At 41.4% G+C, this 25302-nt stretch overlaps 2 protein-coding genes across 3 annotated transcripts in view; one reads left to right on the plus strand and one right to left on the minus strand.

Moving 5' to 3' along the window:
* Positions 1-25302, plus strand: part of RPTOR (regulatory associated protein of MTOR complex 1) — a 304516-nt gene that overhangs the window by 156113 nt on the left and 123101 nt on the right. For both annotated transcript variants that reach the window (XM_083598574.1, XM_083598575.1), the window contains exons 8-9: positions 14458-14558; positions 15151-15295. In XM_083598574.1, the coding sequence (XP_083454700.1) occupies positions 14458-14558; positions 15151-15295 (246 nt within the window). The remainder of the gene's footprint in view (positions 1-14457; positions 14559-15150; positions 15296-25302) is intronic.
* LOC310753664 (cytochrome c-like) lies at positions 8059-8733 on the minus strand. Its single transcript, XM_083595025.1, has one exon. The coding sequence runs from the start codon at positions 8656-8658 to the stop codon at positions 8341-8343; it is 318 nt and encodes a 105-aa protein (XP_083451151.1). The 5' UTR covers positions 8659-8733; the 3' UTR covers positions 8059-8340.

Consider the following 25302-nt stretch of genomic DNA (forward strand, 5'->3'; position numbering starts at 1 on the left):
TTGGCCACCCCTTTGGAGGCCACGTGCCATTGGTGGGTATGCACACTCTTGCCCACACTGGACAAACATGTAGCCCCGCCCCCCCCCCCGCAAGCTAATCCATGCCGATCAACTAAAGGGGATTATCATCCCCTCCTCAGCCAGCAGATGATTGAATCAATAATTAAGAAGGGGGCAATTCTCAACACCGTTTTTTCTTTCTGCTGCCACCACCAAAATCACTAGGGGCTTGTTTTTTCCTAGCCCTGCCCATAGGGCTTTTTGTACATGCTCTACCACTGACCTTACCACCCTTCCCTTCTCCCTCCCTCCCCCCCTCTCTCAGTGTAGGTAGGTATCAGAGGTGGTACTGTGGGTAGTCATACCAGAATGCCATCCTAATGTTCTCTGCCCCTTAGGCCCTAAAGTTAGTTGCTGGGGCTGAAGCCTGAGGTGCCTCAGGCAGAAGACAATGCTCTGAAGGAATTTATACCAGGCCTAGTCACTCCACGGGTTTCACACTGTCTGCCAGTTGCAGTGGCTGATGTTACCCACCTGTACTTATTTGTTTACCGTCTGTATTTCCTTCTGTGCCCCCCAAGGACTTTGTGGCCTTAGTTCACATGGTCCCTGTTAGCTTACTAGCCTCAGTCCCAGAAGCCCTCAGTCCCATGACACCAGATTTCTAGTCCAAGTTTCTGAGCATAAACTGTATTGTGAATGGCATTAGGGACTGTGCAATTGTCCTAAGAGAAATGGATAAAAGTTCTAGCAGAAGGTTATTAAATCATGCACATTGCTGGGTATGGATGCATCTGATAATATTAATCAGAATAATTTGCTGGTTTGGGTTAAGTACCTCTAGCATTGTCCAACTGTTATAGTTTTATACATACAACAGCAAATGAAGTCGGGGCAATTGTGGTGTCCAGATAAAGGAAAGAAAGGTATTTTTGGTTGATGTCAGATGCTTCTACAATTATTAGTGTGAGTCATCCAAAGTTGCTAGGTTTTCAAAGAGGATCTTTTGTCTGTGACACCTGGCACAAGCTGTTCAGTGACCCTGACATTTCCATAGTTGTTACCTCTGAATGGTCTCCAACGAACTTGAGCTCTGTAGAGAGGACTGCCAGGAATACTTGCTAAAAAACGGAAGTGAAGCAGCATAATTAAAGTGTACCTTATGGCTTGAGTCAATCTGGCCTCTTTCTCCTCGTTCCATGGCCAATGCATTTTACTTGGTCTTCTGTGTCAGAAACTTTCCTGTGAATGACAAGGTAATATCTAGGGAAACAAAATCAATTCCCTTTCCTTTCCCACTCGTCATATACTTGACTAGGATGTTCTCTTTGGCTTTTCTGAATGGCTGAACTTCAAAAGTATAAGGGGGGCAGTCTGATGTTGCTTTGCAGAGGTAATTACTGTAAATCACATTTTTCAAAAAATACAAGCTCGTACAGAACTGTGACTTAAGGCTAATTCATTTTTTTAGCAGGAGCAGAAATAAGAACTTCTCATAGACATTCTCATGGTGAGAAATCAAATTAGATTACTTTTACGTTTCTCTTCTGAAGGCTGAAGTATGTCAGAATATGGCATAGATTCCAGTTGTAATTTGCTGTCAGCCTTAGACATGTAACTGTATCATGCTGTGTTTTAGAAGCAGCCATATTATTTTGCAAAACAACAACACAAAAACTTGATTATATATCTGTATCTGTATCTGTATATCTGTATCTATATATATCACACACCTTTATATGTTCAGGAATGGCTCGTATATCCAAAAGCATGGAACTGGGAAACACAAAATCAAAAGCAGAGAACATGCTAATGTCTTTGTTATCTTTTTTAACATGCCCAGTTTAAGCATGCCCAGTTCCTTTAAAAAATGTTGAAGAATCTCATGCTGTTGCTCAAAAACATCTATATCGTATTGCTCTCGTAGTAGTGAAGCCTTTGCTACAGATTAATTAAGATAGTGCAATGGTTATGTTTACATTTTCATTGTGATTTTTTTCACATATTAGTGTCTAGGCAATACAAGCTGGACACCCTAAGATGTAGGAGAGAGGGAGCTATTACGTAGATGCTGCTGGTCTAGCATGTATAAGGCAGTGGTATAACATAGAAGAAAATTGCAGAAGACAAATGGATAAGAAGGTTAGGAAAACAGTTTACATAGAAGAGACTTCCGGGTTGGCGCCTCCAGACAATGGCGGAATTCCTCTGATCGGGAGGAATTTGCTTCGTGGAAATTAGGGTCTGGCCGCCACGGTGAAGGCGGGGACCCACTAAAAATCACAGGCGGGAGAAGCCTGTGAACGTGGGTTTCGGCTGGCACCTTTTGCGCCTCCCCTACTCGCAGGGAAACCCGGTTTCAGGGATCCGGAGTGACGTGGGGTGAGTGGCGCGGTGCTTTGAATCGACTGCTTTTTTCACGGAGTGAAGCCGCATCGCTGTTGCCGGAGAGCGCTGACTTTTTCCTGTGGACAATTTGATCTTAAAACAACTACCCGTGAGCAGAACGGAAAATTGGATTTTTAAACGTCTTAATTTGGCACCGAAACGGGGAGGTTCTAAACAGGAAGTCCGCCTTCCCCTTTTGTAAATAGACTGAAGCAAAGAGGCTGCAAGCTAAAGTCTTGGAAAGTCCTTTCTAAAGGGTTAAATTTCCATCAGCTAAAATCATTAAACCCCCCTTGGGGCAGGAGAAGAGGGGGGAAATTTTGGACCGCGCAAGCCTGCAGGAGAGAGAGTGAAGAAGGTTAAATTACCACCGCTCTGAACCTGGAAACGGGCTGCTAGCAAGTTTGACGTTTTGGAAAAGTTCATTGACTGTGAACAAAACGTATGTTGACAGATAGTTAAATAAGAGAAATACATTGTTTCCATTGTTTCCTTCTGTGTTTAAAAAGGAGTAAAAGTAACTGAAAATTGAAACTGATTTTATTGCTTGAACCGTGCTTAAAAGGATTGATACAAATAGAAATTGTTTCCCTCTAGAGGGAGCCTTTGAAACTGTTACAAGAGTGGAGCTGGGGGAATCTCCAGCTGCAAGATAAAAAACCGTGAGAACCAGGGATTGACCTTGGATTGGTAAGAATGTCGACAGAAGAAGCCTTAGTGATTACATTATGCAAGATAAGTGACTCATTGGAACAGCTTCATAAGAAGACGGATGTGATGACTATCAAAATTGATAACTTGGGACAAAAAGTGAATATCTATACAGAAACTACTCAGGAATCGATACAGGAATCTACTTTGACACGGCAAATTGTGGAGAAGGCGAGGGAGAAAGTTGTTGTTGTGGAACCTAAAGTAATACAAGTGGAAAAGGAGAGAGCCCCAGCCTTACAGAGGCAATTTGATGAATATAAGTTGTTGCCTTCCATGACTGAATTTAGAGAAAGTCAGATTTTGAAGATTGGAGCCCTGCTTGGACTGGAGAAGGAAAGTTGGATAGATCCCCCCATGCAGGGATGTATTGACATTTGGGACCTGGACTTGGGTCAGGAGGAGATTGGAGTTGTGGGGACCTTCAGATTTGGATGGATTTTGAAACACGTCCTGAAATATCTTTTGGATTTTAGTTTTAACTATGGAGATTTGGCTGAACTGCCGAGAAGGAATAAAAACATTGCTAAGTCGGAGCTTCCCCGAGACCTACTCTTCAGCATCAAAGGAAGGAAATTAAGAACAAGATTAGCAGAAGACAAAGTAAAGTGCATGTATAAATATGAAGAAGATCCGCAGAAGGGACTTGGAAAAGAGTTAAGAGCCTCGGACAGAAGATCACCAGGTTGATGGACCATATGGAATTGACGGAAAGGACTGGCAAAATCTGAGACCAGGGAGAAGAGACGGTGGAAGAAGATTGGAAAAAGTTTAAAGTTTATTTATAGAAATATTGCAAAATTAATGAGTGTTAGAAAAATGTTGGAATGAAATTCCATGGCTTTAGTAGAAATGTTATAAGGAGTTAAGCATAAATAAGTATTATAGTATTAATGGAAAATAAGGTTAAAATAAGTTAAGAAAATTATATGACAGAAAATAGTGAAAGATGGACAAGAATTGCTGAAATAATTAATAGAAGTGGAATACGAAAAGGGAGGTGAGAGGAGGTCGATGAAACGAGGGAATGAAAGATAGGGCATTGAAATGGTATGATGTATGTTTTTAAATTGTTGTTGCTTTGTTTTATTTAGCCTAATGTGTTAATGTTGTGTATTGTTTATATATTGTATTGTATTGTATTAAATTTTCTTTTTTTTTTGTTTTTTTCCTCTTTTTTCTTCTCTTTTTCTTCTTTTTTGTAAGGTTTAAAAGTAATAAATATTATTTTTTTAAAAAAAACAGTTTACATAGAAGAATCCTGTGTAGTAAATGTTTGCTTAGGAATCTGGGATCAATATAAACAATGATTCCCCCACCCCCCATCTCTGCATTTAGCATTTTTATTGGCAAATGAGCATTTCACTTTAAAAGGGCAACAGGGAAGTTTTAAGATATGGAAGAAAATGAGATGGGAAAAATATACAGACTATTGAGAAAGTAAAGGACAAATTGAAGATATAGACTGTCTGGGTGCTAGGAGATCTGGAAAAATAAGATCATTAAGACTCTAAGCCATATGGAACATGTGAAGCGGCTTTTTCACAACCCTTTTATAATATACTGGTGTATGGCGATATGTAGGTAGAAATGTGTTTGACTGTGTATGTGTGAAAGATTGTGGAAAATCTTATTTTTTTAAGGTTTAGCTGTTGAATGTATATTAAGTTAAACAAAATTAAAAAGAGATGGAAGAAAGGGCAGAGGAGGAAACAAACAAATGTATCTAAAGATGGGGGAAGTGAAACAAAAGGACCCTACCCATAGAGATTATAATTTGTTGTCATAAAAACAAAAAACTAGGGAAATCAAGATAGTGAAAATGGAGCTTTAACTATACAGACCTTTGTCGGCAAGATGATGTCTCTGCTTTTTAAGATGCTGTCTAGGTTTGCCGTCGCTTTTCTCCCAAGAAGCAGGTGTCTTTTATTTTTGTGACTGCTGTCACCATCTGCAGTGATCACGGAGCCCAAGAGCCAAGATCCCAGCCCCTTCATATGAACCACAATCTATATGTAGCTAGCCTTCTTGATTTACTGACTGTGGATGTGAATGACTTCTGAATGAGATTAAGTAACACAATGCTGCATTCCCTTTGAGGTTGTTTAAAGTGTATTATGTGATACTGTATAGTCATTGAAATCACTTTAACTGATTTTACTGAAATTTCAGTGGATGGTTGACTTTTCTTGGGTGTTGCATTTTATAATTATTTTAAAGTGGGTTTTTCTGCGGGTGGCACTGTGGTCTAAACCACTGAGCCTAGGGCTTGCCGTTCGGAAGGTCAGAGGTTCAAATCCCCGCAATGGGGTGAGCTCCCGTTGCTTGGTCCCAGCTCCTGCCCAACCTAGCAGTTCAAAAGCACATCAAAAGTAGTAGTAGAAGAAGAGTTTGGATTTGATATCCCGCTTTATCACTACCCGAAGGAGTCTCAAAGCAGCTAACATTCTCCTTTCCCTTCCTCCCCCACAACAAACACTCTGTAAGACTCTGTGGGGCTGAGAGACTTCAAAGAAGTGTGACTAGCCCAAGGTCACCCAGCAGCTGCATGTGGAGGAGTGGAGATGCGAACCCGGTTCCCCAGATTACGAGTCTACCACTCTTAACCACTACACCACACTGGCTCTCAGTACAAGTAGATAAATAGGTACCGCTCCGGCGGGAAGGTAAACGCCGTTTCCGTGCGCTGCTCTGGTTTTGCCAGGCTTAGTCATGCTGGCCCTATGACCCGGAAAAACTCTCTGCGGACAAATGTCGGCTTCCTCAGCCAGTAAAGCAAGATGAGCGCCGCAACCTCAGAGTCGTTCGCGGCTGGACTTAACTGTCAGGGGTCCTTTACCCTTACCTTTTACTCATTTTAAATGTTTGCTTTCATAATCTTGTGTTCTCTCCCCCCCCCCCAAATTTTCTTGGCCCTGAACTGGAGGAACCATATTGCTTGCCAAACTGAAAGGGAGGGTGTTATAATTGTTGGAGAAAGGAACATTGTTCTTTGGCTTTTAAGAGAGTTTTGCAAACAAATGAGATTTTGCTGAAATTAAACTCTAAGAACATCTTTGTGCGATGTTTAATTGGTCCATTCGGGGGATGGTTCCACTGATTACAGTGCTATAATAGTACAAGACCAACCTATAAAGAGATTTATTTCTGACAGCGAAGTGCTTGACTGTGCCACTTTAAGCTGCAAAGCGCCAGGATAGCCTCCCATCTGCCTTTTTATTGCATTCCAAAAAGAGCCATTGTAGTGCATATTATTGTAATGAGGTAAATTTACATTGTTATCTCTGCATTCACACATTAACCAAACTGAATGCATGTTTCACATGCTTTTAGCCCTGCTAATCTCTGAGATTTTCTCAACAGAGAAAACAGTATCCAGAAAGATGCCATGCCATGTTAGCTCTGAGCCAGGTCACAAGCATTTGATATAAAAGCATGGAGCAGGTTCTGAATGAGTTTGCTTTTTGCTTTCCCATGAGAAGCAGGTTAGTGACATGAAGTATTTGGGGGAACGCAGGAGAGAGTGGACAGGATCATTAAGGCAGTGTAAACGTACACATCAACCGTTCTCTGTAACAGAGGTGGACTCCCTGCTCTTGAACCATCTGGGTGCATCCATTTAAAGAACAATCCCACAGCAAAATCTGGTGTATATTATTGCAACAATAGCCCTGATGTCATTCCATTTGATAGTCAGAAGCTTGTTGTTGTGGAACAAGACTTTTGCAAGCAACAGTCAGTTCTAGTGGAGTTGCACAGCAAAAGTAGTTGCAGCTAATCCATGCAAACTCTAGGCTGTCTCGTTTCAATTTATGGGTTGCTGAAAATGGCTTGAGCAGCTCCCTTCATGCATAAAAATAATAATAATGCGTTTAGGATGTGAGGGTGATCTGGATGCGACATCTCAGACCACTGAACATCAGAATTGATTCAGCTAGGCTAGGCTGGTGTCCCTTTCCCCTCTCACGGCTCATTCTATGTGTGTCCCTCCTGAAACTGCAGGCTTGTTGGAAGGATTAATTTGGTCAAGGTTATAGGATAGCTGCTCTCTTCTGCTACAACCTCAAAAAAAAAAAAAGTGAAGGAAGGTTGGAAGTTTCATTCAGTGGCTGCTCCCCCCAGCATGGGCTTAGAGCTTAGACAGGAGCTTGTTTTAGCTCTATGTCTATACATTAATATATATTTAAAATCTTTCTGTTAATGCAGTTTAATAAAAGTTCCATTTCTTCCTACAGCTTACTGGGATAGGTCATTATAAAATCAGTGCCTCTGTTCAGCAAAGCTTAACCTTGCTCCTGCCCAAAATGGCAAAACAGTGAAGGGAGGGGTGAACAATTTTAATGACTGACAGTGGCCTGTTTGTCCAAAAAATGTGTAGAGGTTTTTAAAGCACAGGTTTTTATTTTGTTCCCTTGAGTGGATGGAACCTGTTCTACCAGTAAAGGAGGTTGTTCATTCTGTTGCATGTGCACTTTTTGATATACAGTAGTGATTTGCAGAAAATGCACAGTCTATTAAGCATTTAATGAACACTATCTCATGATATAGCCTTTCTAATCTCCAGCAAACTAATTGCAGAATCATTGGATGCTTTATCAACTACTAAACTTACTTTGAGCTACTGTCAGTTCTGCTTCACTGACGAAAGGGTCACTGGGTAAACATTTCACTGTTTGCAGGGATTTGAATTGATTTCTTACCCCAACTGCTCAAGCTTGTGAATCTGTGCTAGTGCCGTTTCCGCCAAGCCTCAAGGGATGTGAACAGTGTGGGCTAGAGATTGTTACTTGGGAAGCTGCCAAGTTAGGAATTGATTAGTGTCACTTTGTTCTCTCTTTCTTTAAGAACATGAAATGGAGACCCATGGTAATTTTGCAGAGGTAAGGGGAGTCACTCTGGAAGTTTACTGGGAAGAGGAGAGGAGTCTCTAGACTGCATTACACCTTGCTTCTCTCTCTCTTTTTTTTACAGGGGTTGTTTTTTTTTTAATTACATGATCAGGAAATGCTACAGTCACCCTGACTGTACTTATTCAAGCCTGATTGCACAATTCTATAAATTATAATATAAGAATAAGTACATATGTTAAGGACCATCCATGATCAAAAGTTCTCTGGCTGACGAGGAGGCTTTTTGAAGCTGCTACAATATGATGCATGTAAAAATAGAAAGTTTAAAAACCAATCTCATCAGAGAGTCATTTCCATTTGTATGGTGAAATAAATAAGGCAGCAGAAGCCATTAGTTAGAAGTGGCCTCCTTAAGGAATGCTATTAAATCTGCCCTCTCCCCTTTCTTCTTAATGCCAGCAAATATCATCTTGGTTCCTGGAATATACTTCTTGGGGTTTTCCAAGTAAACCATCAGTGTATCTTCTCCCCAGGTTATACCTTTGCTTTTGTTGGCTTCTGTGTAAGAGAAACCTTTGGCCTGACCAGTCTTTCGGCCAAAAAGACCATGCAGGTCACGGCCAGTCTTGTGCTTGCCTCCCTTCTCAACTGTGTGGCACTGCGAACACTTCAGAACAAAGATCTTCTTGCCCTTCTCAACGTCTCCCATGGCCACTGCACACAAAGTAGAGGAAGGGATGCAAAGCCGCCGCCACGCATTCTCATGTCAAGAGTTCCACAGACTGAGCCCTACACCTTATAAATGAAATAGTCCAATTTGTTCCCCTTTCCTAACATCCAAAATCAGCTGCTTAAGGCAATAGTCTCATTCAGCCTAATGGTAGGGCGGTTCCTAAACCTGAAAATAATTCCACAAAGAAAAATATCGGTCAATTGACTCCCACCTCCACTTTCACAACCATCTTTTTAGTCAAGTAGTATAGAGCTGGTTATTTAAAACTTTAAATACTCCACCTTTCAGATCAAGCACGTGCACTTGCTCCTGCAATATAATTAAATACAACGTGGTAAAACACAACCAAGGGAGGAATTCAACATCGCACGGTTACAATTGTTCCATCTTTGCAAGCACTTCTGCTTGCCAGACACAACAATCTCCCCTCTCCTCCCCCAGCTTGTTCTGGGGTTTCTTCCAACTTCCCAGAGCTGATCTGAGAGGGTGTGGGGTGGAGAGGAGAGGGGTAGAAAGCCCCATTGTGCTAGTTTCCACTGGCACAACTATTCAGTCCAATTTAGCCTTAAAACAGCAGAAATATAGTAGTACAGTGGAACCTCAGTTCCCAAAAGCCTCCGTGGTCATATGTTTCAGTTCGTGAATGCCGAAAACCCGGAAGTAAATGCTTCCATTTTCTAATGTTTTTCGGAACCTGAACGTGCAACACGGCTTCCGCTGAGTGCAAGAAGCTCTTGCAACCAACGGGAAGCCACGCCTCAGTTTTCGAACGTTTTGGAAGCCGAAAGGCCTTCCAGAATGGATTTCGTTCGAAAACTGAGGTACCACTGTAAAATAATTCATATGGATTGTATTCAATTGTTTCTCTACTCATGGAAGACTCTTGGTTTCAGCAGAAGCCTCAAGGAAGGATGGTGATTTTCACAAAACCCCCCACAAAATCCTCCTCTCTCCTGCTGTGCCGTATGTCACTTCCATCTTGTTCCCTAGAGTTCCCCAAATTTCTGGAACAGATGTGGCCCTGGGAGCACAGCAGTCTGTAAAGGGAAAGGGGAATCAACAAAAATCACTGCTCTACCTACCTTCTGTCCATGGAAACCGCCACTGAATTGAAGAGCCTTCAGTGTTTGGAGGGACATAATTGAATAGAACACTATTGGTTATATCCAATGAAACCATCCCATTAGCGCAAGAACTTCCACTTGCGCAATGGAATGTCCGTACACTTTTCTCTCCCCACACTCACCCAAATATGCTCCGGAGGGTGGGGAGAACCCCCAGAACAGACGTCAGTACGTAGGCAAAAGAGAACGGGAAGTTCCACTGTGCAAGCAGAAGTCCTTGTGTTAACAAGATTATTTTGTGGATACAACCTTATCCAAGAACCAGCCAATACCAGCTGAAACTAAGTCTCATATGGGTGTATCTTCACCATCATCCTAAAACATACTGCTCCTGAAAGCTAAGCCTAATTTAAGTGCTCATCATGTTTGCTAATCATTTGTTTTGGCTTGTGTTTGGACACCAGATCTACAGTGTTAGTGTTCCAGAAGCCCTGAAGTGTTTGAGGGTTTCTTCGAGAAAAAGGAGCATTTTATATTAATCTTTGAAAGGAAAATGGGAATCTTCTGTAGAATTTGCTTTGCATCTGAAACTTGGGGAGGGGAGAGAACTGCTTGTCTTAATGAATCTAATATTTTTTAATGAATACAGTCTCCTTCATAAGATGTCCCTGATGTATTTTAAAACTTTACACATTAGTGAAGGACTTAATGTTCCAGCTACATTAATGCTTTCTAAGAGCGCTGATATCTACGATATTGAAATCCCTTAGTTGTACCTATGCCACCTTTTGAGAAATTACAGATGCAGTATGAGAAATATTTTTTTTTAGAAATTTCATTTATTACGGCCATAGGCCTATACAGGTAAAAACAACACATAAATAACAGCTTGTGCCGTAGGGGGGAAAAAAAGCAATCGCTAAAACACCACTATAACAATAAAATACTATAAAATGGAAAGGCATACTACGCCTTAATTTGCTTGTAGTGCTCCTTGGCGTCGCTTTTGGGAAAGGACAGCAACTAGGAACCTAGCCACCTTCAGGGTCGTGTGGGTATCCTTGTCCTGCAAGATTTGGGCAAGGTGGAATTTTGGTGGGGTACCCTCTAGTTTCTGTATGATTGATCCCAACAAATTTGCCCGTGGCACATTGAACAAGGGGCAAGTGAACATAATGTGCTGGAGCGACTCCGGCGTCACCTTATCACATTCGCACACGGCGGGGGCTTGGCCCTTTGAGAACCTATGTCTCAGGACATTGGAGGGAAAAACGTTAAACCTCGCTTTGGTGAATGCCAGTCTATGGGCAACAGTCGAAAGGGAGGAAAGGTATGATGGAACGCAGTAAGTTAAAGTGATACCAATGTTCTGGGGCGAACAAACACCTCCCCCCAGCGTATAATTTCACTGTAAATCGATGTCATCCAGTCTTTGGCGGATCAGTCTTTGAGCAGTGATTTGGTCTAGTTTTAGGGAATCTGAGGGAGAGATTCCATAACTCAGGAGTTTGGCATGAATTCTACTAGTCCAAAGGCTAGAGAATTCATCTCGCCATAAGCATTGGACAAGGTAATGGTTTGGTAATCTATGCCACAATGATAACCAGTAATTGAAGACTTGCTTCCACAGGCAAGTTTCTAAGGATGCGACCTTCAATTCTAGTCGCATGGCTGCGTTGCTTACGCACAGGGGGAGCATTAGGAGCCGACGTAGGAATTGGCTTTGCAGAGTCTCAAGGGGAGCAAGATCTGTCATCACGGCCCAGAGCGGGGCAGCATAAGCAAGCACGGCAACCACTTTTGCCTTGAACACCTTTAGGGCCGAGGGAACATGCAAAGCTCCGTCCGAAAAGAAGAATCGGAGGAGCGCATATGACAAGGTTTTGGCCTTATTAAGTAGGTGTTGAATTTGAGCTTTCCATCCCAAATTGTATTGAAAAATAACTCCTAGGTATTGAAATTTTAGGACTTGCTCTATTTTTGCTCCACCAAGCTTCCATTTGTATAATCTCCGGCTTCTGGAGAAAATCAGAATCTTGGACTTGGCATGGTTGATGGTTAATTGATTGAGTTGACAATACGTGGCAAAGATCTTCAGAGCTCTGGTTAGTCCAACACGTGTATAAGATAGAATTACCGCGTCGTCCGCATATAAAAGGAGTGGGCAGCGGTAATCCGCTAGTCTAGGCGCGTGTGTGGCAGGGAGCCAATATACATCCTTGGCACACTCCCTTGTTTATTGGTATCGAATTTGTAAGGTCGCCCGCTGGAGTGAATCTCACTCTGGCAAGGGTACCTTCGTGGAGCTGGCTTATGAGCCATAAGAGTCTTCTATCAATGCCCTGTTTCGCAAGTTTCTCCCAAAGAATATTTCTAGGAACGCTGTCAAAGGCTGCCTTTAGATCTAAGAAGGCAGCACAGAGGTAGCCCCGGGGGGGGGGGGGGGAGGAGTACTTCCGTGCCAGATGATAAAGAACTATCGCATGATCAGTTGTAGAGCGTTTAGTTCTGAACCCTGCTTGTTCATGGCCAATCTGGTTAGTCTCATCTACCCATCGCAATAATTTAGTCATCAAAAAGCTGGCATAAATTTTCCCTATGATCGAAAGGAGGCTGATGTTACGGTAGTTTTCCGGCTCCGTTGGAGAAATTAAATCTCCGTTGGAGAAATTAAATGTTAGTTGATTGGTCAGTTACCTACCCAGAAAAATGTTGTTATATAATCTGAATAACAGAGATGGGTGGTTTAGGAATGTGCTACAATATTCCTATCTGATCCCACCTGACACTATTTTTTAACATGCAGTTCTGCATCTGTAATTGCAAGGCATAGCAATTTGTATCTATCTAAAAATTTGATATGACCTCTAAAATACAGGTGAGAGTACCTTGGATAGCAAACTGTGTCACTTACTATTCTAATCCACACTCAACCATGAAGCTCAGTATGTGACTGTGAGCCAATCTCTGTCAACCTAACCTATTTTACAGAATATATTGTGAGGATAAACTTGGAGTGGGTAAGAATTTATGTATGCCACTCTGAGCTTCTTGAAGGAAGGATGGGATTAAAATGCAATACAGTAAATGAAATATTAAATAACTGGGGGCAATTTTTTAATTCCCTGGAGCTAATTCATTAGAACAACATACCATTGATTTCAGTGTAGCTTCCTTCAATGTCATTTTGGTTATGCATCAAATGATGTTCACAACTGGCTGCCATATTGCACAGAAAACTAACTCTTTCTTTCTTTCTTTCTTTCTTTCTTTCTTTCTTTCTTTCTTTCTTTCTTTCTTCAATCTGATCTGCAATTCTAGGATGGCTTACATCATAAATGAATACAGCAGTAAAGCAAAATTCATTCCTATACCTTAAATAAAACTAAAATTCATTAAAATAATTCTTACTAGTTGTACTACTACTACAGATATTTACAGTTGGCCTCCTTAGCAAACATTAGCAGTCCCAACTGCATCTATTAGATTTGCCTACTGGATTGTTTTTAATATCAGGGGAAATCATCACTGACCTTTAATGGAATATTTGAGTAAGGACATAGAACACTAGATAACATGAAGTTAGACCAAAGATTTGATCTTCACAAGAAGCTATTTGTTTTGGTTTGCTTTATTTTCATAAGAATAATTTGTTCAACTTTTCCTTAGGACTTTTATTGTGAAATTTTATTTTACAGGAAGATACTATGCCTCTTCATCCAGTAACTTTATAGTTGGATTATTGGAGGGATGGTTATAGTCAACTATGCCATTTCATTTAGATGTTTAGTTATGCATTGTGATTTGTTAAATTTCCCCACATTTTCTAAGCTGCTCATTTTCAAAAACTTTCACTGGTTTATTCGTCAATCCATTCAATGATTTAGTGTGTAGTTCATCCTTACTGAATAATTAGGGGTTGGGGTTGGAAAACAGATCATAAAAGTATTCCCCACTTGCTTATTAGCATTTATTCTGAAGTATCCAGGAGATTTTGCTTCCAGTAATTTTATGTTCTTTAACATAGTTCAAAATTCAAGCCTTTTTAGTTCACTGTTTGAACTGTGAGATGGCAAGAAGCCATGGGAGATGGGAACAGGGAGATGAACGACCATGTGAAAGAAAATATTCAGGGATCAACTAAGGCTGCATTCCTAACCCCACTTACCTGAGAGTAAGCCCCATTGAACGGTCTTACTTACAAGCCCATGGAGCGGCGGGGGAAGACTGGTGCACTTGCCCCAAGGCCTCAAAGGGCTAAGCTAGCTAGGGATCCATGCCAGAGACCTGACAGACTTATGCAGTCATGCCAAGAACACCCTGTGCCTCCCAGCCTACTGAGGACTTAATGGACGAAACACCCATGGCTGTCCTTATGCACCGCAAGGCTTTGATAGTAAAATATGGACCTCTGTTACTGCGTATTAGCGTGTAGTGTCAGATCAGATCAGGCAGTGGTGCCACGGCAGAGCGTCTCATGGTCAAGACTCCCGCCCCAGGTGTCAAACAAGTTCTGCGTGTGCCTGCTTACTTACAATATAACTTACTTCTGAGCAAACATAGTTAGGATTGTAGCCTAAGTCCAAAAAATGTACATTTTACATTTAGAACATAAGGATAAAGGATAGCTTCCTTTTGCAGCACTTTTGTGGGCATTGGAATAGATTAGCATGTTTCTGTTTTAACAATAGTATTTTGTTATTCCTTGCAGAATTCCTGGGAGGCTCAATGACAGAAGAACGCCTCTGGGAGAATTGAATTGGATCTTTACAGCCATCACAGATACAATTGCATGGAACGTCCTACCCAGAGGTAAAGCTATGGCATATAAGCTACAGAATTACTGGCAATATATATAGCTTGATCATAATAGAAGAGAGCAGGAGTATGAAATGAAGCACTAATGAGGGGAAATAGGAAGCAATGAGAACTGAGATACAAAAAAAGGGAGAACATTTTGAACGGATAAAGTAGGATCTTACCAAACTTCATTTCCTTGCCATGTCAAGTGTCTTTGTGTTTGTGTGCTTTGGTTTCCCCCTTTTGTTAACCCCTTGTGGTATGCTATAGTTCTGCCCTTTGACAGCTGTTCTCATTCTGGAGGCTTTAGGATATTGCATGGCAGGTATCAGAATAACGTTCAGTGGATATTATTTCCACTATTAAAACTATGCAAATAAAAAATAAATGTTGACTCCTAAGTGTAAAGTCCCAGTTGAAGGCTCATCCAGTATCTATTAGTGTGTTTTAAACCTAAATATACAACAGCAGGCCTAACTATTGCTATAATGATTCTTGCCAGAGGACATGGATTTATTCAGGTGTCCCATTTCCTCCCCCCCCATGCTTTTTATTACTTTCCAGCTCTTTATAGGTGCCATCCATCTTTCTGTCTTTCTTGCAGATCTTTTCCAAAAGCTCTTCAGGCAGGATCTACTGGTGGCAAGCCTCTTTCGAAACTTTTTATTGGCAGAAAGGATAATGAGGTCTTACAATTGCACACCTGTCAGCAGCCCTCGTCTACCTCCGACTTACATGCATGCCATGTGGTAAGTTGCTAACCGAAATTTCCCTCATGATGTAAAGGTTTTACACAGATGCTTAGGAGAAATTTCAGGTGCTGTTGTCACAAAATGTTGTTGCCTGAATCCTTTTAATGCTTTTTGTGATTAATACATGGATCAAGTATGAAAGAAGATGTGGAAACTTACTACCCATCTCCAAATGTCTTCTTTCCTAGATATGTTAGATCATATTATTAGATATGTGTCTTATTTTCCTGGTACAGATGCTCCATTTTATTGGGACTGAGATCCTGTTTTTCTGTTGTATCGGCTACTGTTGTCCTTGTGTTTTTGTTCTGGATGTAGTAAACTGTGGTTCTAAGAAAGGCCTCAGAGACATAACTTTCACTTTACTCCCTCACTTTCCAATTAAACAGAATTATTGTTGTATCCCATTTTGCTAGGTCTAAAAGTCAGGCATTCCTTAACTAGAGCAATTGCTCATGTCCAGTTGATAGACGATGGGTTGGATCCAATGTAACAATCTGCTAACAATTTGTCAGTGCAAGGATTTCCACTTACACAATGAAATGTTGTCATTCTCCCTCCCCCGCTCACCTAAATTTGTTCTAAGGTTTTCTGCAAACCCTCTGGAGCAGATTGAGGGGTTTGTGGGGTGCATAGAGAAGGAAAGAAGGTCCCACTGCACAAGTAGAAATCCTTGCCTGATGGGACATGGTCATTGAATATCACCCCTTATTTTGATAAAAGAATCACCAGAGCTTAAGCCAGTGGTGAGAATCCTGTTACCTGCTGGGCTCCCAAATCCCATTGGCCTTCCTTAAGCATAGCCAATAGCCATGCCTGAGTCCTGGTAATGGAATATGCTTTTAGACATGTGCAAAGGGTTTTCCCCTCTCCATAGTTTTCTGGAATTATAGGTGAGCAGAGGACATGAACTCTAGGAACTCTTGAACCCTGGCATCCTTCATTTCAGAAATAAAATATTGGAAGCAAATGTACACAAATAAAGGATAAATCCATTCTTTCATTCATTTTATTTCTTTGCTGCTTTTCTACCAAAAAAAAAAAGTTATGCCTGAAAGCAGCTTACAGCAAAGAAATGGGGATGCATTTCAAACAAACACTGCAAAAACTATTTCATAATGACATAGCAAAACAATAACATAACACAGCAGAGCAATGTTGTTGTTGTTTAGTCGTTTAGTCGTGTCCGACTCTTTGTGACCCCATGGACCAGAGCACGCCAGGCACTCCTGTCTTCCACTGCCTCCCGCAGTTTAGTCAAACTCATGCTGGTAGCTTCGAGAACACTATCCAACCATCTCGTCCTCTGTCGTCCCCTTCTCCTTGTGCCCTCCATCTTTCCCAACATCAGGGTCTTTTCCAGGGAGTCTTCCCTTCTCATGAGGTGGCCAAAGTATTGGAGCCTCAGCTTCACGATCTGTCCTTCCAGTGAGCACTCAGGGCTGATTTCCTTAAGAATGGATAGGTTTGATCTTCTTGGAGTCCATGGGACTCTCAAGAGTCTCCTCCAGCACCATAATTCAAAAGCATCAATTCTTCAGTGATCAGCCTCCTTTATGGTCCAGCTCTCACTTCCAAACATCACTACTGGGAAAACCATAGCTTTAACTATACGGACCTTTGTTGGCAAGGTGATGTCTCTGCTTTTTAAGATGCTGTCTAGGTTTGTCATTGCTTTTCTCCCATGAAGCAGGCGTCTTTTCTTGGGAGAAAAGCAATGACAAACCTTGACAAGATTGCTTAACATGCAGCACCCAATAGCAAAAATAACAAGGGAGCTTCGCAGTTTCAGCTTAGTCCTAGAAACACCCCTCCCATGATGTTGCTTTGAGTCCCTCTCCTGCTGCCACTTGCAAGGCTTCCAAGGGCAAAGAGTGGGGTAGCTGGAAACCTCCCATGATACTGCTTTAAAATAGTTCAAAAATGGCCCAGAGCATCTGGCTTTGTGATGCTTCTAAAACAGTCTCATGTGGGCATAAAGCAATGCAGAGTTGTCCACAGCATTTGTTTCCTGTCATCCTGCTCCTTTTTAATATGATGGATCAGAATGTAAATGGCACAGTTATTATCAAGAGTCTCTTAAATTAATTTCTATTAGCAAACACTCAGTAAATGAAAGTGTGGGGGTGATTAGATAGAGCAATTATCTTTCTGATTCCCAAGCCTCTCTAATTACAGCCATAGAAACGCAATGCTTGGACAAACCATACAACCTAGGAAAGTCCAGGCAACATGGTTGCAGTAAAATAAACTTCACAGCTCTGTCATATGCGAAAAGGTTTCTGGGCAATAAATAACACTATTCAAGGACATGCTGTTTACTTTGATTTCCAAAGAGGATTTTGATAGAATCTCTCTGACGCAGTTGTGGAGAAGAATGACAAAATTAGTGCAATATAAGCCCTGTGATGAAAAGCAGGAGGCATATCATGTGAGGCTTGATTTAATGGGGGGGGGGATATAATGAGGAATTGGTCCAGGAAAGGCTAAGGTGAGTGTCCTTAATTAATCATTTTCAGAAGGCAGCAGACAGAGAGAAATGAAAGTAAACATTAACAGAAAGCAGAGTTATTTTGATAATGAGAATGAAGGCATAAAAGCTTTAGATTTCCGGAGAAGGTGATAGTTACTATGAGTTAGTTGGCCCTTTGCCTAAGGAGCAGGGTTGGGAACCTGTTGGACAACAGCTCCCATCGTTTCTGTCCATTGGCTGTGCTTACTGTGGCTGGTAGGAGTTGGCACCCAGCAACTTTGGATGGCCACAGATTCCTCATCCCTGCTGTCAAGTAGCAGTCATATGTATGCACATTGACATGGGATCTGTTTCTGTATGCCACCGGGCGGGAAGCACATGTGAATGCTTTGGATACTCAGCCTTATATAACCAGCATGCTTAAGTCTAATTAATGTATTAAAGTAAGCTGCCCCCCTCACCTTGGAAGGAAGTCCTCTTTATACTGAAAACAAAATACCTGCAATGAAAGAAATGTGATGCTGACATTCGAGCCCTGTTTAGGGAAGTTTTTAATGTTTGATGTTTTATTCTGTTTTTGATCTGTTGGGAGCCACCCAGAGTGGCTGGGGAAACCCAGCTGGATGGGCAGGGTATAACTAAAAAATTATTATTATTATTATTATTATTATTATTATTATTATTATTATTATCATCATCATTATCATTATCAATTATCCCTTCCTGTAATTTGGAAGGAAAATATAGCCAATCCACTTTAAATTCTTTAATTGCAATGGTTCGGCAGCCAGCAATTTTTAAAGGAAACTTGCACAGTATTTATTCTTTTATTTCATTCTTTAGAGCCTTTAACTCAAGCCTTTACTACTCAGAAGTAAGTCCTGCTGAGTTCAATAGGACTTACTCTTTGGTATGTGCCTGATAATTATCACAGTTTCTACTATTATTATTATTACTACTACTATAGTCATAATGCTTCTTATAATTCCTCAAATGATCTATTACTCTCTGAGGAGATCTACTTAATCTTGAATGAAAGCCAGATAAATACACAGACAGTTTTACTATTTGGAGAGACTATCTCTTCTCCATCCTCTTTCAAACTGCTTTTTATACCCTTTATGAACAAATGTGTTGAGGGGTGTGTGTGTGTACGCAAACACACGTGGGGGTGGGGGTGACAAACTGGGTCTTTGCTCTGCATGATGGAAAGCCTAGTTTCAACCCTGCTTAAGGTTATAGTATACCCAAAATAATATATTATTCAATGTACAATAATTGGAACACGCTTGGTTACCTGCAGTGAATAAATGCTAACTTTGCAGTGTTACCTGCCTTCCCCAACCTGGCACACTCCAGATGTTTCTGGACTACAAATTCCATCATCCCGGACGATTAGCCGTGAAGTTGGACTCCACAGCATCTGGGATTGCGGTGTGTTGTGGATGGCTGCACTCAATGTTGCCTTAACTGTTTGGGCTGCCTTTTCCAGCAGGGAGAGGGAGAAATTAAGTTCTCTCGCTTCTACCTCCTTCCTTATCCCCACATTGGGAAAATATTAAACCTTATTTTTCTTTTGCTGAGTAACAAACCCAGCAAAAACAAAAAACAACCAACAGCAGCCCAAATCATGCTTGTTGAGCCCACTGCATTTTGAATGCTTAGGAGCACTGCAGGTATGCGGCTAGTTCTCTCATGAGAAACGGTTATTCTCTGCTACAGTATAAATGGGTAATTTGGTCTGACAGTTATGTTTACAACACATTAATCTGCTTTCCTTGGGGATCTGATGTAAAGATATTCTATTCTTCCTATTGCCCCCTTGCTCTTTCATGTGTGTTTATATATACAATCTTTTATAAAATAAAATATATTTGTAGATTGGAGGGTGGTTATCCCAGCATGCCTTCTTGAGTGAACTATTGTTTTCTGTCTTTGCTCTAGAGCAGGATCAGTAACACATGACCTCAGAATCATATCAGTCCTGTCAATATATTTTCCCTAGCCCACACTGCTATTATCTGGCAATTCAGTTGCAGATGAGGCATCATTTTTAGCAGCCCAGTGCTGCCTGCAGAGTCCATATGTCACCCTATCTCTGTTCTAGATTATATTCTTTTCACCTGTTCAACATCTTTCTGGTGCAGTGTTTTATAAGATCATACGGCTCTTTCTTGTATACACAAATTGCCACATCTCTTGGTAGTGCATGCCAAACCACTAATTCTGCCTCAGATGGTGTGCCTCTATTTTAACTGCATTGTCTGTTATAAGCAAGCACATCTCTACATTGCTGGAAGTGTATATTAGTGTGGGTCATGTAAGCTTTGCATTTCAAATGCGGTGAAACCAAATGCAACATCATCCTTTTGCTAATGCTGAGGAAATATGACATTGCAATTAAGCCTTGGAAAAAAATGTAGTTTATCTTTTGTTTGTTTTCAGTCTTGAGGGACCAGCATCCCTTCCCATTGAAATGGGTGGCTAATGCTCCATCACAGATACTTGTTTTGCTTTCGTCTTTTTTGCTCTTCATTCAGGGAGTGATTCATTCATTAAAAATTTAAATGATGGGCATACCTACCCATCATCTGACTTATTTCAGGGTAGTATTACAAAATGGGCTTTTCACGATACAGGTGGCACATGTTTGTTTTGCATTGGTAGGTGCCTATTTTTCACATGTTTTCACTCAGGCTCTTTTCCAGGTATATCACATTTGCCCACTATCCAGATTGCAGCATTTTTTTGCTAGAGTAGGATTCTTCCTGCAGAGAGTTGTGCTTGCTATATAAAATGACATGGCTGTGCTGGCAGTAGGGCTCTTTGAACTTTGAATGTAGTTTAACAACTCAGCTCCGCTGTGTTCCCACAACATGGGAAATTGCAAAAGGCATTGTTTCTTGGGAAGCTGCCTGAAACATACTGCAGAATTAATACACATGGGGCTTGTATAATGTCATTTTTACTGCTCTGGTGTCTTGATTTTAAATTGGATGGGGGACTGAGATTCCTGCACTGCAAGAACTTGGACTAGATGAGCCTTGGGGTCCCTTCCAACTTTACGATTCTATTATTCTATGATCCTCACCAGGACCACCAACTTCTTTCTAGCTCCTGTTTGCTCCTCCAACGCCACCTGCCTGAGTTCCAGAGCTGTGTTAGATGCTGTTTAGTAGCTTTTGTGAAAAGGAAAACATAGCACAGTTGACAGCCTATTGTGACAGTCTGCTGTTCAGCTGTGAGGGTGCTAGAGGGATGTACATATGCTGTGAATGTTTTTCCACTTGACTTGAGCATCTCTTTATCTCATGAATAATAATAGCAGCCCCCTTATAGAAGTTTGATGGAAGCCATTTCACCCTATTGTTTTTGTATATCAATATGTGCCTAAAGGGGATTATCTCCTTTCTGCTCACTCACAATGCAGAAGGGATTTCTCTCTCCACTTTCAGTACAAATCACTTGAGATTACCTTTGATGGCTTTACTTCACCTTACTTCTCAGTCCCTATTTAATAGCATGTATCCTGCCGGGAATCTTAGTTTTTGTGATTCCTTCACCATTTATAATCTTAAAACATCCTGTTCCCTAAAGCTGTTTGTTTGGGTCTGAATTGAGGAAATGGTTTTCTTCCCTAGTACAAACTCAGGATTGCCAAATTGATGATTGCATCACTACTGTTGTAAAGAGTCCCTGTGCTTACCTTGTATGCACTCTGTATGTAATTGAATTGTCAATACCTGTGTTTTTGCATTGCATTTCTCATTGCTTACAACACCCCCACCTCCACTTAGTATATTTATATCTTCAACTGAGGGTTACGCTTTATGAACAAAAGTCATCGTAAAATTTGTTAATCTTTAAGCCTATTGTTGTCTTTCTAGGCTAACGTGGCTGGAAATTCCTAAAATTATCACGACTGCCCTCTACTGCTCCTTAACCATTGTTTGCCCAAATCTGTGTGGTTAGCCACCCTTCCTGCTCAAGGGTTTTTCTGCAGGGCATGTAGCAACATAGTGGCAGGTTCAAGCATCAGGTCAAGTTTTTGGGCTGCTTGCACACTGCTGTCATGCAGGGCAGCAGCACCGTGTTTACATTGGATGCGTCAGCTGGAGGATCACTTTCCTTACTGTCTCTGTGTGAGCTGCTGGTCTCTTGGGCTCTGGAGCAATTTCCAGAGGGGTAGCTACGTTAATCTGTTTTGGCAAAAGTGACCGAGTCTTTTGGCACTTTTAAATAATAAGGTTATTAGGCATTAGCTTTCGTAGACTACAGTTTACTTCATATGCATGAAGTGTTGTCCTGAGTTACAGAAGTGTGTGGATGGATGGACTGATGGATGGGTGGATAGATGTGGGTGTGTAAGCAGTGAGGTTTCAGGGAAATGAAATGCAGAAGTGCAGATGGTGATCATTACCGTATTAATGGTGGCTATTCTCAATACAATGCTGGAGCAGGCTTCCTAAGCTACTGCTTAGGGAGGCATGACTGTAGAGTAAAAAAGTTGTTTAGTTATTATCAAAAACTTTTCATTGGAGCATTCCAGTTTTTTAGCAGACATGCTGCTCCATGGCTGGTAGAGGATACATAATAAAAAGAAAAGCGGTTGCCTGAGAGATAGAAATGCTAGTAAAAACCTCCCTGTAGAGACATGCTGGCTGCTCCCTGCACCTTGGGAAAGCTCCCATCTCCCTCCCACCTTTTCTCAGAAAGGGTGGTAAGAAAAGTGGCGTTGGAATAGCTCCTACAGCTGTGAGAGCTCCTCCCAATGAAAACACAAATTCCGATTCAGCTCCAAATAAGCTCTGCCCCTGTACAGCAGCTGCTCGAATTAGGAGGAAAAGCTGCTCTTCAAGAAGCTGTGTCAGATCAAGATGGCCTCAGCAGCATGATCTTAGCTGACCTTAACTTCCCGTGGTGGGCAGACACAGGAAAATCCAAAGGGAAACTACCTGTGTGTATAGCTTAGTTGCTGTTAAGATTAAAATGATGTTCTATGGGACACTGCTCCCTTATTATCTGCCTGTGATTCTCGCCTGCCCAGTAGACTGTGGGCCCCTGAGCACAATCAAAGTGAACAGAGCTGCATGATTTAAAAGCTGCTGCCACCACTTCCCCCAAAAGGACTCTCTCATCTCAACCTGCGCCACCAAGGGGCAAGGCCTACTGCAACAGCAAGAAGAAATGCATGAGCCATGGAAGCATCTGATTTCATGTTTATTTCTTTAGCTAACAAACTATAGGTAGCAGAGCATTCTTTTTTTCTTTTCTTGATATAGGAGCTAGATGGTTTGGAAGGGGCCATAGCTCAGTTGCAGAGCATCTGCTTTGGATGCAGAGGGCCTCAGGTTCAATCCTCAGTATCTCCCAAGTATGGCTGTGCATGTCCCTGGCCCTGAAACCCTAGAGAGTAGCTGCCGGTTGGTGTAGGCAACCCTGAACTGGATGGAACAGTGGTCTGACTCAGTATAGGGTGGTGTCTCATGTTTTTGTGATTTCCGGTAAGTCAACACAAAGGCAGCATATACATCAATTAATTAAGTGATGACAAACCTAGACAGCATCTTAAAAAGCAGAGAACATCACCTTGCCTACAAAGGTCCATATAGTTAAAGGTATGGTTTTCTCAGTAGTGATGTATGGAAGTGACAGCTGGACCATAAAGAAGGCTGATTGACACAGAATTGATGCTTTTGAATTCTTGTACTGGAGGAGATTCTTGAGAGTCCCATGGACTGCAAGAAGATCAAACCTGTCCATTCTTAAGGAAATCAGCCCTGAGTGCTCACTGGAAGGGCAGATCCTGAAGCTGAGGCTCCAATACTTTGGCCACCTCATGAGAAGAGAAGACTCTCTGGAAAAGACCCTGATGTTGGGAAAGATGGAGAGCACAAGGAGAAGGGGACGACAGAGGACGAGATGGTTGGACAGTGTTCTCGAAGCTACCAGCATGAGTTTGACCAAACTGCGGGAGGCAGTGGAAGACAGGAGTGCCTGGCGGGCTCTGATCCATGGGGTCACGAAGAGTCGGACACGACTAAACAGCAAAAACACCTAAAAATAGCAGGTGGTTTCCCAGAGATAATTCCAAACTCACTGCCTGAACCTGTTTCACATAGTTTTTAATTCCACCATCATAAACCTGAACAGAGATTTTCAGGGTTGTAAGTGTGTGCACATGCCCACAACATGATTTGCACTTATCATACCAGTATGTAATTGACCAGTTCAGGGCGGGGGGCGGGGAACCAAATAGGACAGAGCACAGATTGATTGCTGCAGAAACAACAAACATGGTAAGAACTTGTCCAGTGTACTCAGTACAGCCTGAAATGCTCGAATTCTTTACAAAATCTATCATGCAATAAGACAGACTAGTGACAATGCTCTCAGAATATAGGTTCCTTGCATTCACATTCCTGTAGCATGTACCTATTCCAGTATTCAGAAGGAAACTTAGTAGAAAACATCGGGGTAAGAAATAAGTAATTTTTTGCCAAAACATTGAGTCGGACTAAAAGCATTTTCAGAAAACTAAAGCAAAGCCACACGTATCTGCCAAAATTCGATGTGAAAGAGGGAGGACCAAAGTAAGCCTTTTTAACCATGCTTCATTTTTGAGAACATAGTAGTGTAGGTTTACAATCCGGAACAATTTACAGCCAGCATAATAAAGTGGTCTTTAAGGAAATCTAGAAGTTCTCTGCCTTCCTTTTCTTACTTATAAAGTCAAGCATTGCTGTACCTCAAGAGACTTAAACTAGAGGCAAGTTGGAGGAGATTGGGATAAATTATTCAGAAGTATATTATACTTTTGCTGTATAGAGTGAAGGAAGATGGAATTTCAGTAGGGGAAATAAACACTTTATATTTTAAAGTAAAACATTGCTGCCATTTTCTCCAGGGGATGAGTGGGGAGTTAATGACAAGAATCACAGAGGCCTTTCCATACTTTCATTTTTGATGTGAAGTCATGGGGGAATCATTCTGTCTGCCTTCTAAAATACCAGTGTTCCTTCAGAGTAATACCCTGTATTTCACATTTTCATTCACAGTGCCTTATTTGGCTGCTTAATAAGTGCAAACAGATTCCCTAGGGCTCTACTAATTTTTTGGCAACAGAAAAACCAGGCCAAAGGGGTAGGTTTCAGGAAGGAAGTTTAAGCCCCACCAAAAAATATTCCATAGGTTTTTGGGTGTCCTTTTTGGAGCTTATTCCTTCAGCAATCTGCAGTTTCTGTACCATCTTTAATGAGTTTTCCCCCGAAGTGATCATCAGTTAGTCAGATACCATATAATCAGTACAGTGACATCAAGTTGTCATGTGGCTAGTCAGATATGGTACAACACAATGAAGTCAAATTCACAATCAGGGACTTCACTCTGAACTGGCTTCCTTGTGATGTGATGTAGCCAGTCAAATTTTCTATGTGATGACACAGTGAAGAGAGTGTTTCCTACCCTCAATCTAAATAGGTGAACATTTTCACGCTAATCACAGCCTCTCCCCTGAAAAATCCCCTCTCCT

This window comes from Podarcis filfolensis, assembly GCF_964270895.1.
Source record: "Podarcis filfolensis genome assembly, chromosome: 2".
NCBI lineage: Eukaryota > Metazoa > Chordata > Lepidosauria > Squamata > Lacertidae > Podarcis > Podarcis filfolensis.